The sequence below is a fragment of the Lineus longissimus genome, chromosome 17, assembly GCF_910592395.1.
Source record: "Lineus longissimus chromosome 17, tnLinLong1.2, whole genome shotgun sequence".
NCBI lineage: Eukaryota > Metazoa > Nemertea > Pilidiophora > Heteronemertea > Lineidae > Lineus > Lineus longissimus.
The window spans coordinates 10371968-10388480 of record NC_088324.1 but is presented as its reverse complement, the minus strand read 5'-3'; the positions used below and the strand labels follow the sequence as shown (position 1 = coordinate 10388480).

The window sequence follows — 16513 nt, the reverse complement described above, 5'->3', positions numbered from 1 at the left end:
GCGTTGTTCTCCCTGCTAAAGACCTTGCCGTCGGTGAAATTAAGAGGATATTTCTTAAGTTACACCGTGGATTGTCCTATTACCTGCTGTCCATGTTCGGGTAATTTAGTCCCTATTTGACAATTCGTCATATTCTGTTGTCAAATGACGGTTTAAGGCATATTGTTAGAGTGACCGCCAGCGCATCCCGCGCATGGACGATTTTGGAAACTGGGGAAACTGTTCGTTTATCTGCGTTGAGTGTGTAACACGGCCTCGGCTTCGGTGACAATAGGCACGCGACAGGAGAGGGACATCTTACGCCTCGATGCGCACGGAAACTAGGGAAATTGACCATTTGACGCCGCAGTCTCTGTGGTACTCGACAAATGACGCGTTCAGTCCAGTGCCGGAAATGCTGCGCGATATTTGCGGCAGCTTTACTGTCGCGAATCACGGGATTGTGAATTGTGAATTGCGCTTTGATCGTTGATGTCTTAATACAGAGCCCCGTGTATTTCATGAACAAAAATGGTGAGCTGTTGACAGAAACACATCTCAGTGTTTTAATTGCAGTGTACGTGTACCGCACACTGACTGAGTGTAATCTTGTCGTTCTAACTTCTCAGTGTTTTCCAGCACTGTAATGTCACTCAATATTTCGGCTTCTTTATTTTCTCCTTGTTGTCTGGGAATTGTTTGAAAGCGTTTCTCCGTGCGTTGTTCTTGTCTCATCTTAGTCTTTATCAATTCTGGCTATAACACATCTCATTATTATGCATCTCTTGGATCAAACCGTGTCATTTGTAATCATAAAACATGCATAAAAGATGTAACACGTGCAGCAAAGATCAGTTAAAATGTTTTATTCATTAGTACTATTGTGCGGCTCCGTTAACATTCGTATATCTGGTAAGAAGAAACAAGTTGATCCCGGTGAATATCTTTCACCAAATACAAAATCCAGTGATTCGAATTTTTGCAATAATCTAAAGTATGGCTAATTAGTCTTTAACAGCATTTCGAACACTTAATCTAACATTCACATAACCTTTGACCCCGGTATCTCTCGAACTCTCACCACAAAGTGGACGCAAGATCACTCGACTGACCATGGTCCACTCTGCCAAAGACCAAACAGGACGGGGTCAGCCTCCAACAATTGGCCGCACGCGCAGGTCAAATTTGCTGGAAATCAGCTCATTAAAATTCCGACTTGAATTGTTGAGGGCGCTTTCTCTGTTTGAGACACGCGAACATGGCCGACCTCTGACTTTGACCTTGAGATGTTTGGAGAGGACATTCAGAAGAAACTTGCACCTGTTTCGCATGGACGATGCTGTTTTCAGATGAATATTTTGTGTGTACCCCCGAGTGGGATGAAATTGATGATCGCCCATGGTGCGGTCACTGGATTATTGGTTCGCAAATTAGCTCGTCCACTTTAGGTCGGCCGAACGATAAATCAATGTCACTGGTCATCCTTCTTGAAGACCACCAAACGAGCCATTGTTTACCCACGTGACCCAAGGAGTCTGACCAACAGTCGACTTCCATTGTTCTCTTCGTGACCGATTGCCTTACCACGCGATTTCACAAAATCTGGCGAATATGCAGCGACCATTATTCGACCACGTGACCTTACGAAGTCTGACCAACTGAAGACGACCATTGTTGTCGCACGTGACCTCCGCGCGTTGATTCGCGAGTTTTAGAATCAGTTAGGCAACCAATTGATCGGTAGAAGAGAGAAGCAAACAAAGCGTTTATTGCTGAGAATGTTCGATGACTAGATAAATAGAATTTATTGCTCATATAAGTCCAGCGTTCAAATAGCCAGGGGTCCAGCCGGAGTTTCGGGCAAACCATAAATAAGGCGCCACGTGTGGGTCTCCCGTGACAACCGGCACGGTTGCTAGGCTATCATGGTTTATTGCGTCTGCGAAATTTGGTATCTTGTGTAGATTCCTTTTATGACGTTCACGGAATCTGCTTTTTTATTGCCGCAACTGGAAGAGGGCAGGAGTGTCTGATTTGTCAGCGCGTGTACAAAATGTCATCAACCAATCAGTAATATGTGCTTTCTTCTCAAAACGAAACAATCAGTTAGGGATTCGTTTCTTAGTTTCAAAATGAAATATCGAAAAATCTGGTCTTTATCTATTGAAATCACCTCCAAAAGGTCTCTTTAGGGCTTCAGCTTGAGATATTGGAAAAGGATCCAAAACATTTATCATGGAGACAATTAAACCGGCGAAAACGTCCTGTGCACTTTAAATGAAATGATACAAACCTTTACGTCACCATTCGGTTTTATGAAATTTGCCAGATTGCTACTGGTTCCGACATCCTTCATTGGTGACAACATATATCAAATGCACAGCAACAACTTGTAGAAAATCACAGATTTCACGGAATTTCCCGAATATTGCCGAACAGTTCCGACATCATCCATTGTGCATACAAATCTCAAATAACCGCTTGAATGCAATATCTTCTTCTAAAGCAGACTCCAACGGCATTCAAAGCAGATGAGCTATTGTCTGAGACACAAAGCCTACACAATGGCTACTAAAGGTGGATCCGATTTGCATACCGTGATCACATGTGATATTATTAACAACTGCAATTCGATACGGTTTACGAGATTTTCCGTCTCTTTATTACAGAATGAATATTATATCACGAGTTCAAACTCGATCCACTATTGCATCCTCGACACACCAAAAAGATCCGTTCCTACATTCCGCATTTCCTATTCCGCAATTTAGCACTTCCCGTCAGTTCTCGTCTGCTACTAGGGTTACGTTGTTTTGGACGCCATTATTTGCAGTGGTTTGCTCCCAGTTTAATGAATTTCCGAAGTAGCCAGGAAGCCGTCTCAGATTCCTACTCGCCATGGAACATTGGACGCAAGGTTTTATTCGGCAAATTCACAGTCTTTTCTTTTTCCAATGCTAATTTTCGATGTGATGACATTGACCTTGACCAGGACGACTCTGACCTTGACCAAGACGACCACAGTGATGCAAAAGCCGATTTGGTTCTATTGGCTTCCTACGTAATGTGGAACTAGTTTTAGAGAAGGTCAACCTTTACACAACATTGATCATCGATCGTATTTTAGGGGTTAGCCAAGTAATGGGCCTATTAAAAGCCATGGATTAGTTAATCCCATTTTCGTTAACACCACTAACAAACTATTTGACTGTTGTCATAATTGTCAAATCACCATTAAGATAAATGTCTAAGTGGTTGAGATAAAATTTGACAAATTTTATTCAAATGTTTGCATACTGTTTTAGGACGAGCAGCAAGGGGTCGGGAAAACTTTCTACCTTGGGCAACGCCACAGGGGTTTGAGACCCTGCGTAATGTTGCGAGGAATTGCATGAGTTCTCAAATATCTTTCAAACATGATTTGCAAATACGTTATGGTTGTCGTCTTTTAAGCCTTAAATCCTATTTAATTCGCGCTATCTTATCTGTTTAGAAGTGACTTTTTGACTTTAATGCGTTGTAGAACACGATTGCGTATTTGAATGGTCAGTTTATACAAACAAGACTGCGGCTGAAGAATGTAGCACAAAATCGCTGTTTCATGAATAACTCAATATTTTACAAAAAAATCTAATGTTTTAGCGCGGACTTTCGACACGGTCGGAAACAAATTGAAAAACGCACACGTTCTGAATCATAATAAAAGTACATACAGTAATGAACCTAAAGTTTGAAAAGTCTCCCGAAATGTTTAAGCCCGGCTTCAAAGTTGAAATAAAGGATCATTTTAAAATGTCTTTTTTGGGGCTTGAAGTAAAAATTTAAGAAAATCTACTTACTGGTCATAGTCAGTTTTGCAGAATAACTTCCGGTCTTTGACGTAGCAGGATCTCGTGAGATGTTCCCCGCACACGTTACATTGTAAACATGCTTCATGCCACGAGTTATCCATGACCCGTAAAAGATAGCGGTCCTCAATCGGCCGACCACAGCCTGCACATGTTTCCTTGTGGTGCATCGGGAGGTTGTTGTTGTTATTGTTGTTGTTGTTTATATTTTTACCTGAAAAGCAGCAAATATAATATAAAATAAACCCGGCGCCATTTCATGCAAAGATGTGATTGTTATTCACGACTGCGTATCGTTCGACAACACAACCTTTCCAGAAAAAAACTGGGATAATAATGCCATTCGCATGTCATGGAGTGACGTGACACAACCGAAGTCCTAGCGTAACGGACTAAGTTTCTTGCTGACCTTAAAAAAACAGCTATAATTTTTGGTTGGTACGCGAAGTTTAGATATACAAGTAATGTTCCTTTTCTGAGCGGAGTGATGAGAAAGGCGCAACTTCTTATGTTTGTAATGTTGTTATTCCAGCGGCCAAATTTACAAATCGTCTTCCTCCCTATAGATCATTAGCACGAGCGCCCATACTTGACTCGTCCACAGTTCCTCAAATCAAATATTATTACCTAAGAAATCTCTTAAATCTTCATATACCACCTCGCAGAATATCAAGTAGCGGCCGCCGCCTTTTACCCAACAACCCAATCCGGCAACATTGAAATTTAGTAGCCTTTTCTAAACATCGATACCATTTTATTAGCGATAAATCAATTAGGAGAGGTGTGATACTGCGCATACTAAAACAGGGTCGGCCGAGTAAAGGTGAACAAACGACTTCTTGCCTCTTTTGGGACTTGAAGTCCACTATACTCTTCGATGCGAACTCAATTTAGATTTTCACAAGTTGGGCTTTTTACGGCAACAAGTCATTAAAAACAATACACTGCACTCGCAAAACATCACATGATCTTGAAAATAATCATTTTCAAGGGATGGATGCCACTGTCATCTCGGGATACAGCAATGAGAATAGCCACGTGCCGAAGCTATTCAGGCTATCCCACGACAAGTGCAGTGCATTGTTTCACCAATATCGCATCCAATGGGATTATTACAGGCCATTGTCTGTTGTATCGTCTGAATGGGAGGAGGAAAGCTATAAAATGAGATGACGAGTCTTTCTGTCGCATGGGTGATCAATAAAACGGGCATGGATCCGTTGCAACAGGTGCGGGATCGGTGGGGCATCGATCGAGGAGCTGTTTGGAAGGCCTGATAATGTATCAAGTCTTGGTCAAGATTGTGGAGTGATACAAGATTGATTAAAGCACGTCTGCCTAAATTAAGCAGCTTATCCTAAATTGTGAACTCGATATTTCAAACAACCGGCAAAGAATGCTATGATGATAGAAACAGGTGGTCATTATGCCTACACACGCGCATCCTCAACAGAACCCTGACAAACGCTTGATTCGCAACGCGATAAGACCGTGACGATAAAAATCTAACCCTATCAACAATTGACGAGACCCCACCACGTCCCTTTCCCTAATTGGCCTTTGTTAGCTGTTACTGGGTCGGGGTTCAGGGCACGAGTGCGTCTGCGCTACGGACCCCTGTCTCCTATTGATCCCGCCACTAGGTGTATTTTGAAGGGCGCCCGCCCGCCTGCCGCGATCTATTTAGAAACGCTAACAGCTTCTGCATGCTGTGCTGATTAGGGGTAATGTAAACCGCCAGTTTTGCTCCTGCGTTTCGTGCGATTTCAATATATTATTCGTATTTACAAATCTCTCTCTCTCCATACGAAAGAATTTTGTTCGTGGATTTTTTGCGAATCGTAGTCATTCGCAAAATCCGCGACTTTGTTTCGAAGTCCGTGATAATATCAATATACCGTATGCATCAGGACGTCATACATGATAACATATTAAACGATCTTGCGATAAAAAGCAGTGGACATGCAGGTGAAGCAATGATAACTGACATTCGCGGTGATATGATATTCCCAGCTGTCCTATTGGAAAGTTTTTCTAATTATTTATTCAGTCAGTCAAACACCAGTGACTAAATCAGTGATGTGTTGAGATTTTTAATGGGTAGTTTATGGAGTGTTACAAATGACGACCGTACGCGCCGAAAACAAACTTGCCGGGACGTTTTCATTTTCAATAGGCGATTAGTGCTCGTTCTTCCAAATCCGGTTCCGACTTCACAAGCTTAGACTGAATTACGGTCGTCTCTTGAATCTCTGTACGTGTATGCAAACACGGTTTTGAAAATTGTAATAAGAAGTTTACGTCAGCCATAAATCATGATATTATATTGATGGCAAGTGTTTTGGAGTTTGACTTAATCATATCCGTCTCATGTCTTGACTTGCAAACTAGAACTATTTCTAAATCAAAACCCTTTAATTTCTCCAGAAGTTTTAACAATAAAATGAAAAACTTCATAATTGGTCATTAGAGTATTTTCATAATTACCAAAATGAATGAATTATCTCCTTGTTTATATAAACCGAATTGAAACTTCGATTTTTGAATCGATTACCGAACGCCGGGTTTCAACCGGAACTGCAGGATACCCCTACCGGAATCGGTACAGTGCGTGATTTTGCATTTTATATGCAGTAATTGTTGCATGCACGTGCGCATTTATTAAGCGTTTAATTCGTCCATTAAGCTACACAAAGATCATTGATCCATGCTGAGTTTGTAATTTTTTCTGATAGTTTCGTATCACGACTATTTCATTTTATATTTTTTTTTAGTACAACCTAGTCCCCTGATTCAAAATCTACATTACATTTAACTGTCAAGTATATTTGTTTTTAAAACTGGGCACGTGGTATAGAAATCTGATTCTGATTAGCGGTAGTGGCATTTTGATGACGGCAATAAAACACTGGGGAAAGTCTGACGGCTGCGTCATTTCAGTTCACCGTAGATTTGCTCACGCGTAACGCAGTCCACCGTACTTGTAGCTTTGCCCACGCGTAACGATATAATTTTTTAGGAAAGTGTATGGTATATTGGACTGGGACATCTCATCAGTGCTCACTGCGTGGATTGAGCGATTGTGCTGAAAAGCTTGTAAGGCAAATTTGACCCACAACAAATCCTACATCCCAGGTTGTTGAACACAGCCTGACAGCTGTCCCGCTCCCTGACATTCTCACGGAACCTCACGTCTAAGCTGTGATTATGTTGCTAAGATACGGTGACCAAACAAATGCACTATTTCAATTGTACTCTTGCCACTGTATCATGCTCTTCAATTAAACTGATTACATTGTTTTAACCCCTTAAGCACTGGAAGAACTTGTAACCATCAGTTCGAAATTACCACCTCAGTCGTCGTTGGCGCGTAGTGGTTAAAGCTTCACCCTTCGAAATGGATTTAAGCCTACTTCCAAATCTGCCAAAAACCTGTCAATCGAACTGCCCGTGGGCGACTGTCGCTGACGGCCATGTTGTTTATGACGTAAAATCATGTCTGTGTGTTTCTTATCCTCTTTTCCCTTTCCTGAAGTTAATGGAGCTGTACGTCCGTGTCTTTGACGGATTATCTGATGAGAGACTGCCCACCCTGGACACAATCTTACATTAAAAGCATTCAACAGCACTTTGGAGCTAAACCCATTAAGGGGTTCTTTGAAGAGGCCTGCTTTATCCTCGGTCCCTTTTTAAGTCTTTTTATTCAGCCAGGCGATGCGTATGTTTGTAAACAATGAAAGGGGTTTAAAGTGATCTTAGGCCCTTAAAACACCGGAGAATGCCCCTAAAAGCCTCTTGATGTACTAGCACCTCCCAACGAATAACAGCTTTATTTAGTTTAAATGGCCAGACGCGTTTTCATCAAAACCTTCAGCGCGAAGGACCCGCATCGAAGGACGTTTTTTAACTTGGCTTATAACGGTCCAATCTCGAGTGGGCTTAGATGTGAAGTGCATGGTACTAAGCTCCCAGTTTTGACACGAGAAGAAAGGGAAAGGGTCCCAAGTTGGCAAAGAAGGAGGTGATTTCTTACGCAAGTTTAACAAGAATAACGGGGACCTAATGGTCCGTGAGATAGTTGACGCACCGCTCAAATGTACGGGCTTTTCGTTTCAAACGAAATTGACGAAAAGGCTGGGGTGCATTTGGGAAATATTCCTTTATATTATGTGCTTGGGATTTTAGCTTCTAAGGGTGGCATTAATGGCGTTGGAATTTCACAGGTGCTAAGCAGGGGAAATATTTCCCTTTAAATCGTTGATATGTTATCAAAACATGTCGTAATTCTATTATGGTTGTGTTTTCTTCAAATCAGGTCTAAGCAGAATGTAGGGTCCTCCTGAAAGTAAAGTGTGTGCACATTATGGGAAGGTAAATAGTTGAAAAATTTCTCAAAATCTTTTCCAAAAAAGATTGATAGTCATTTTTACCCGCTGCATGAGAAAATTCGAATGATAATCCACTTTGTATTCTGCGAGTTGCAATTTGCAACATTTTGTGGTGCCTTCGCTTCTCTTAATAACCACCCAAAATTGCCATACTAGAGAAAATCAGGTCAAAACAAAAGGTGATTTTTACACTTCTGTACTACTAAGTATTCTTATCGTAAACTTAGCATTGTTTCACTTATTGCAACTTATCATTTCCCCGCAAAATAGGACATCATCTGATGGGATACGACGTGATGAAAAATTAGGCGCATTTTGAGATTATTTTGGGAAAGCCTTTTTGATTGGTATTAGAAAGAAATTGCCAATGCCACTAACAAAATGCCAATGCTGCTTGTACCGGAATGGTACTAGCACTGGTATAATCAAGCGAGCCTTTTGGTAAAATAGTTGGTCAGATACACACCGGCACCAATATCAACGGACAACTTACACTTGAATATCGGAATTTTGATGGCACTTTGAACATTTAATTCATTTGTATTTCGATTATTTCAATTAAATTCGCATTTCATTGCGACATAGCCTTTGTTTTATTTTGTGTTGCATATTCAGTTTGCTATCTCTGATACAGGCCAACTCAGGTGCACTGGTTTACTAAGTCATATCGGGTTCTTCTACAAACTCAGAAAGATTTCCGCAAATATTGACTGGAGATTTGATCACGTTCAACAACCATGGCTGTATTGAACTTAAATAGTAAAATATCTTCTATCAGTGGCATTATAACAATATACGAGGTTTGCCTGTAGTTATGTGTCAGACTTCACGTTTGGATTGTCTCGAATCATTCGTTTTCATCAAATATTGCAAGTAACTGCATGGACTGTTGTAACATATTCAATTCAATTTATTATAATATAGTGTCAATGGGGCTGTTACAGATATGAAAAGTAGTATTTTTAGAGACACATTTCACATCTCTAAGCAATAATACAAGGTAAAACAAAATCTTTTACAATTCGTCCGGGCACAATAAGACGCCAGGAGATAATGAAATCTGTTGGTGGAACAGATTCTGTGTTAAGGCTAACCTAATTCTAGCCCAGCGTTTATGATGGTATCATCATTGTTTTGGCTGAGTATCCTCTTGGTTGTCCTGGAGAATATTCTCAGGTCTGGGCCTCCCACTCCCCAAAGCCAGTTGCAGCACCATACACGCGATTAAGATAGCGCTTGACACATCAATTGCTCATGTGTTTGTAGGTCGTTATTCGTAAATAAGTTTGACTCACCTGAGTTAATCTGATAGTTCTGATTCTTCATATGTGACGGCGGATAATTACAATTCGTGTCCATGAGTGATGCGTCTGTATTACGTGATAAAAGAGTGCCCTGATGGCGCAACGATACGCTGGAAATGGAAAAGCAATCATACTTGAAAAATAACGAAACGAACTACATGTACATGTAAATTGTTGGTTGAGATTCTTAAAGGGAGACAGAGATGGTAAAGGCAGGATCGAGGTGGGCCCGTTTAAATATTCAATACACAACCTTACACTGGATACAACTGACTACAGAATGGAACGCGAATCATACTTTTTGATCAAAAAGTCAGTCTTTCGTACATGTAATCTGTAGAATTCTCTACGAAACAGACTTAATAGACGAACGCCAATCGCAGTATATACGGCTGCATTTTGCTCATCGCGCATATCATAAACGAGGGAGGTATCTTTGTCAGCGATCGATAATGTGAACGCACTCAACACCGCATCAGCGTCTCCAATGATACAGAATGGGAGTGTTTATGTATATATAATCATTACTTATGCGCACATATTTCATTCTATGAAATGACCAAATTGACAAAGTATCTAAAATCCTTATGCAGTAGATTAGACAGTTGTTTGTTTATATGAAAGGGAAGAAACAACGAAATGGTTACATGGGTTTTCAAATTATTCTAGAACCCTGACTTCCGCTTTCTGGTGTGACATGTACTAATTATCTTTCATTTATTTTGATTATCTGGAACCAATAGGTTCTTATTTTGATGAAAACCTCTAATATAAGGGCATGTATTTTGCCTCTGCCAATGAGCCCTTAAAGTTTTTACAAAAGCTGAGAAATATTTATGTCTAAGAGTGTATACACTACCATTAACGGCCATCTCTATTAAAATGACCCGAGTGATGTCCAGTATTTGAAGCTGAGAAAAATGCTTTGGTCCACCCGTTCTAAAAATTGGTGCTATTCATATAGAACGATATCCTGCGGAAAAATTACTAAATCAATAAATTACATATAATTCACTAACGCACCGGCTCATGCCACTGGGAGTCAGCCACGAATTAGCGCACTGCACTTCTAGTCCGTATATCAATGTTGTCGTCCACAAGACGATAACTGGGTGTACGCAAATAAAACCCTGTTGTCCAGTTATATAGTTATAGTTAATTAACTAATTTGCTAATTAACCATATTTGCCAATTATAATTCCGATAGATAGAATACACATCCTCAACCGAATATATCAACATCAACGTATTCACGGAAACAATAGGATACCGATATTCCAGCGGGAAATATGAGAATTCTTTAGAAACCCGACAGTGACACTGACCACTCTACGCTATACATGCACCAGTCATCGCGAGTGTGACAATTTCTAGTTTAGGCCAAACAAATAGGTCTCATATTTTCTCCATTATCTCACGATTTTGATAATTTAAAGGTCTTCAGTATATGATTTTTTGCTTGCATTGTGTTGTCTAGTTTAAATCACAAACAGCATTGCAAACTTACTGTTTTATATGCTTTACCAGAAAAACATACCCGAAAAAAATTGGGCCGTTCGGCAATGTCTGTCTATACATATAAAGCCGTAATTATAATGCCAACTAAGTGTATTTTAGTTCGGCTTACAGGAGAAAGAAACGGGGAATTGCTCTTCCAGGACCTAATAGGACAAGCGTTTGGACAAGCGTTTGATGACCACGATAAGGGCTATTTAATCGGGATATAATCCAAATTATTATGTAATTATGTATATGACATTATCGCCGACGCTTGGTCAAATTTGAGAGATGGACGGTTATCATGGATTGATTAAGTGTAAATACACATTGACAACATGACTTGTTTAGATTATGTGTGAACAATTTGATAACTACCATTAACTCTTCGTGCCAAAATATTTTGAACGAAACAGTATTTTATCAACAACCACATGAAGGCAAATTAGTTTTGTAGTCTAAAGCTGATAGATATTTGATAAGAGTTGCGGTAGCGAATTAGTTGGTGCAATTAACATAATTCCGAGTGCCATGTAAATCACAAAATATGCAAAATATACTTTTTTACGTATTTCTATATGAATAACCTGATAAGTTCAATTTTTTCGTTTATTTTTGTAAAATTTCTGAAAAAATGCATTACGTAAGCTACTAAGTAATTTATCGCGATACACGACGATTAAGCAATTTGATGATACGGGTCCAATCAGTACAATTATCAACTGGATAACTATGAGTGTAATTATCACCTGATCGGTATGAGCTGAATAAGGGTACGATGTTTTTCTATGTTGCATGTTATTTTCGTCCACACTGAGTTCCCTGCTCGCAAATGAGCCAGTATGATAGGAAAATCTGTCCGATAGGATAGGAGTGTCCCGAAGACGAAAGGATGTTGTGGATTAACGGTCTTGAGTCTCTACAGAACTATACCTTAATCGCACAAACTTTGACAGACAAAATCATTCTTTAAGTTATAACGGAAAAGTTATGAAATCAGTAAAGAAAACCGCTAAGTTATGAAATGGAGGCATACATTGTAATTAGTTTAGAAGATCCCTACCTTATAAAGTGAAAAGTACAAAACCATGCTTTGAAAGTACCAAATGCGATTCCTAAAGCCAGAAAGTAATGGATATATGTATTTGATAAGATTCCTTAGTTATAATGTGAAAGCTACATGTGTACATGTACTTGTAAGTGCTAATTAAAATAAGATACCGAAGTTACAAAGTGAAGTATCAAATAAGATACCGAAGTTATATAAGTGAACCATATTATAAGTATTAAAAGTATCCTTAAGTTAAGGGGTGAAAGATATAAATACATGTACTAAGATGATTTCTAAATTATAAAGTGACAGATACGATCCCTAAAATTTAAGTTATAAGTAAGTATTGGACTAAGATCCCTAAGTTACTAAGTGAAAAATTGTATATAGATATAAGCTATCCTAAATCGTAAAGTTATAGGTTAGCTTTTATCATGTAGGCCGAAGATCCGTAAGTTCATGTGAATGACACAAATTATATCAGAATCAGATGCCTATACCTTATGAAGATATACATGTAAAGTGAAAGATTTAAAGCAGCAAATATCTTAATATTTAAAGGAAGAAAACTACTGTATCTATTTTTTAAATTTTTTTACGAAATGATTGCTAAGCTGTAAAGTTGAAGAAACAAATCTTACCTAATAAATAAAATGGTTTCTGCTATATCCACAGTTTTCAGTATCTATCCACACTTATCCCATGAGCGTCCTAACCCGTCCAGTACAACTTCAACACTGTCTTCTGACGTCTGCTCACAGATTCCACACCTGCAGCGCGTGCGACTGATGTCGTCTGTCCAACAAACACACGACCGCCTCGTTTTAAATCCTCCGCACTATTTTCATTGGTCGTATTCATACACTTGACACGGGCCCGCGTGCGCGACACGAGGGCCAGGAACGGGCTGGGTAGTTTTGGCCGCGGAGCTTGGGGCTAGGTTCCCCAATGGTAGATTTCGTGGACCGTAATATTCCCGAGGAGGACATCGCGGGCACATATCGTTGTGTTACGTCACTGTGCAGGACAACCTTGTCGAAGTCCTTTCCATACAGCATCGACAAAATTGAACTTTTTAAACTCCAAATCGTTAATATTGCGTGCTCCAACGTATGATCTACTCCATGGGCACGAGGAAGGGGATTATCATCGGATTGCAGGGATTAACGTCACTCAGCTAATTCCGGCCGGAGCACAGGAATTTGAGGGCTACGGCAAGGGTTGTCATTTGCTCGAGAACACCAACTACACCAATCTCCACTGCCCTGACTCTCAGAAGAAGCGATTTTACTGTATCGTAGTACCCAGATTATTGAGAAGAGGACCTGGACTCAACTGATCAACCCCCTGTTGATCGTTGCGACGTCTTCCACACAAGTTATTGTGTAAAGAACCACTCAAATTAGAGCGTTACACTTCGTCAATTGTCCCATTTAATTGATTGTAATTTGTCGCATCATCACTCGAACTGCGCTAATTTTTTCAACAATTGCATTATTTTCTGCCCTGTTATTAATGTTCACGGGTTCTTTAGCCGTACCGTAGCACAGCAAGGATGTTGCTTGTCGGTCTGGCGCTGGACCATTCGCGGCGTGGTGTCCCGCTAAGAAGCGTTAACCGCACGGTGGCCGGGTGCATGGTGCTCTGGTATCCCACTAGGAAGCGCTACCCGCACGTGACAAAACAACGTTTTTCGTCTAACGAACCGTTCTCGCAACACAGGTGGATGAACTGTGGGTTTTGCTGTCAGAGATCCTTTCAGACTGTCAAGTTACCATCCACTTGTCGGAAAAAGGCTATACCCGATAGTCGATGACATACCCCCACCACGCCTGGCCATGTAGAGGACTAACGATGCTTTTGCAAGAAGCCTTTTAGTAAAAAATGTGGGGCGGGGTTATTTCTTTGTGTTTGTTCGGCTAACTGCCTCGGCACAGACTCATAAGCTGAGTTACATTTCATGAACTTTCGACCAAACTGAGAGAACTTGATTTTTACATCAATAGTACACCATCCCGGGTCAACCTTCCCAATCCTACGATCAACTACACGAATGAGTTGCAGGTGTACGCCGTACTTTCGGGGGGCATATTCCGGGCGCACGCCGCGCCAGCAGATGCCCGAAGTCCGCAATCAACCCGCATCTCATCGCGCAAAAACCATAAGCAAAAATACCACAATTTTGGCTAATTTTCCGGTTTCTTCGGCGGAGCATTGTCGTGACATAATGACTCCGCTCACACCACTGGCCCGCCAGTGATGCCACGTATTGTATCCCAGAACGCGCCGGGCCCAAAAGAATCACCCCGATTCCTCACTCAGCGTGACACACTTTTGTAATGATTGCACCGATTAGGGGTGTTTATGACATTTTTAACGCTGATTTCCTCCGAAATCACACGTGCCCCACTGGCTATTGAAATGCAACAGGTGCCATAAAAAAAACTTTGTTGCGCATAATGCTTTGAACAAATACCTATCAGATTTAAAAACAACACGCAAACTAGTTGTGTCAGCACAAATCTAAAAGGAAAGGGATTTGACAATCTCGACAGTGTCATCTGATCTGCGGTGAAGTGTATTGACCATGAACACACGGCAATGCACTGAACCGTACTGCATGCGGCTACATTTCGGTCAAAGTTATTGGTGCTCCTCTTGAGGTATTGATGTGATCCACTACCTCAGTGGCCTCTTGGCCAAAGGAGAGACATCTATCAAGCTTGTTCGGCGCTGTCGGAAAGCACTGAAGACCATCTACTTGCGTTCTGATTGGCCAATACCTGATCGGAAGTATCATATTCCTCCTTGTGGAAAGAGGCGATGGCTACCGGAAAAAAGGCCAAGCTGCCTATCCAGCCGCGGGAGGTGTGGTTCTTTAAAGTAAATGGATGGCGTTCCTGTGGCACAGCACACTGTCTTGAACTGCCTCGAAGATCAAGTGCAGCATTGAACGGTACAGTGTTTTCGGAAACTGGCGTTAGAGGCACGTGACACCCACATTCTGGCGGCCCATAGCAACGCACCGTCATCACCGCGGAAACTCAAGTCATCCAATCGACAAAGTCTTGACCTTTTTGTTTACAAAGAAAAACTAGAGTTTCAAGTGCGCGCGCGCACGCGCATAGCACGCGCGGCCTTCCATCTTTTATACGACACTTTCGTACCCGGCGTGCGCCAATGAAAGGCTAGGGTTTGTATGGAATATTTGAGATGCATACCTCCTGTATTATGACAATACGGGACATAGCATGTTCGTTGGAGAACATGAATACATATTCATACGGGTCGTTCAGGGTGCAGCGATTTGCCATCCCATTCTCTAAAGCGAAATATCGATATCAATGCTAATTAACCATTTATTCTTCTGAATATCACGAAATGATAACTTGGACATGTTCTCAAAATATCAACATTTTTTGAAAATTTTATTGATGACATCGAAGACATTGTAAGTCTGAGTACTGAACCAAGATTTGGGGTGAAAACATCAAAGTCCAGTTGATTGAGATGGAATATCGCTTTCGTGATATTTTGAAAAATTACTGCCAAACCAGCATTGATATAGAAATTTCGCTTTAATATCATGTGGTCTATCCAATCGTAGATAAAGGCAATGTCGGCTCGTTTCAACTTTGAAAATTGGAGTACGTGATGGGCTTATAATGTCCTGTATCTGCCTTCACAATGACACCACGCTGTTGTTTTGTACATTCGGGTATCATGAACTCGTCGGCGGGATATGTTCTTCTGGATTAGGTGATAAAGAGAGGATGAAATCAGGAATGTGTCACTTATATTGATGAGGACTGTGCACAATCACCCCTAGTGCACATGCAACCGAAAGCGAGGCATTTCTCCGCAGGAACTATATACACTTCGAGTAAAAGCTTCAGCTGAACTCGGGAAAGAATATTTGACCCGTCAGCTTTGTAACAAGCAGTATTGAACTTGAAGCCTTGCGGCCTACTCGGTGAAACATGGAGCTAGCCTTGGCTTCGTTACCGTTGCCTGGGATAACGATGATTTGTGGTAAATCAGGTTCAGGAAACTGTGTCCCGGTCGGATGAGGTGATGTCACGAGATGTAGTCGGCCATCTTCTACATGACGTGGTTGTTTGCATTTGTATATTGAGTAGCCATGGCTCCAAATGCAACGCATTTTTCGGATACCATGAGGTGCAATTTCAGTAATTCATTCCACGGCAAATCAGGCGCCATAGAATTCTGGACTCGAGTATTCGCACTCTACCTCCCGATACCACTACTCGCCTTCGGAATCTTGGGAAACCTTCTAATAATCCTCACAGTGCATTATAGCAAGTTCAGGAAGTCTGTCGTGGTCTTTCATTTCAAAGTGTTAGCCCTCGTGGATGTGCTATCGAGTCTAGATCTTGTGCATGGGATATTCATACAGAACACCCCTCACTTAATTTACGAGTGGGG

General features: G+C 41.0%; 1 protein-coding gene across 5 annotated transcripts in view; it reads right to left on the bottom strand.

The window, feature by feature from the left end:
• Window positions 1–12841, bottom strand: part of LOC135501310 (LIM homeobox transcription factor 1-beta-like) — a 35805-nt gene extending 22964 nt beyond the window's left edge. For all 5 annotated transcript variants that reach the window (XM_064793356.1, XM_064793357.1, XM_064793359.1 and 2 more), the window contains exons 1-3: window positions 12709–12841; window positions 9511–9629; window positions 3819–4041 (exon numbers count right to left, since the gene is read on the bottom strand). In XM_064793356.1, the coding sequence (XP_064649426.1) occupies window positions 3819–4041; window positions 9511–9574 (287 nt within the window). In that variant the 5' untranslated portion in view covers window positions 9575–9629; window positions 12709–12841. The remainder of the gene's footprint in view (window positions 1–3818; window positions 4042–9510; window positions 9630–12708) is intronic.
• Between the last annotated feature and the right edge of the window lie 3672 nt (window positions 12842–16513).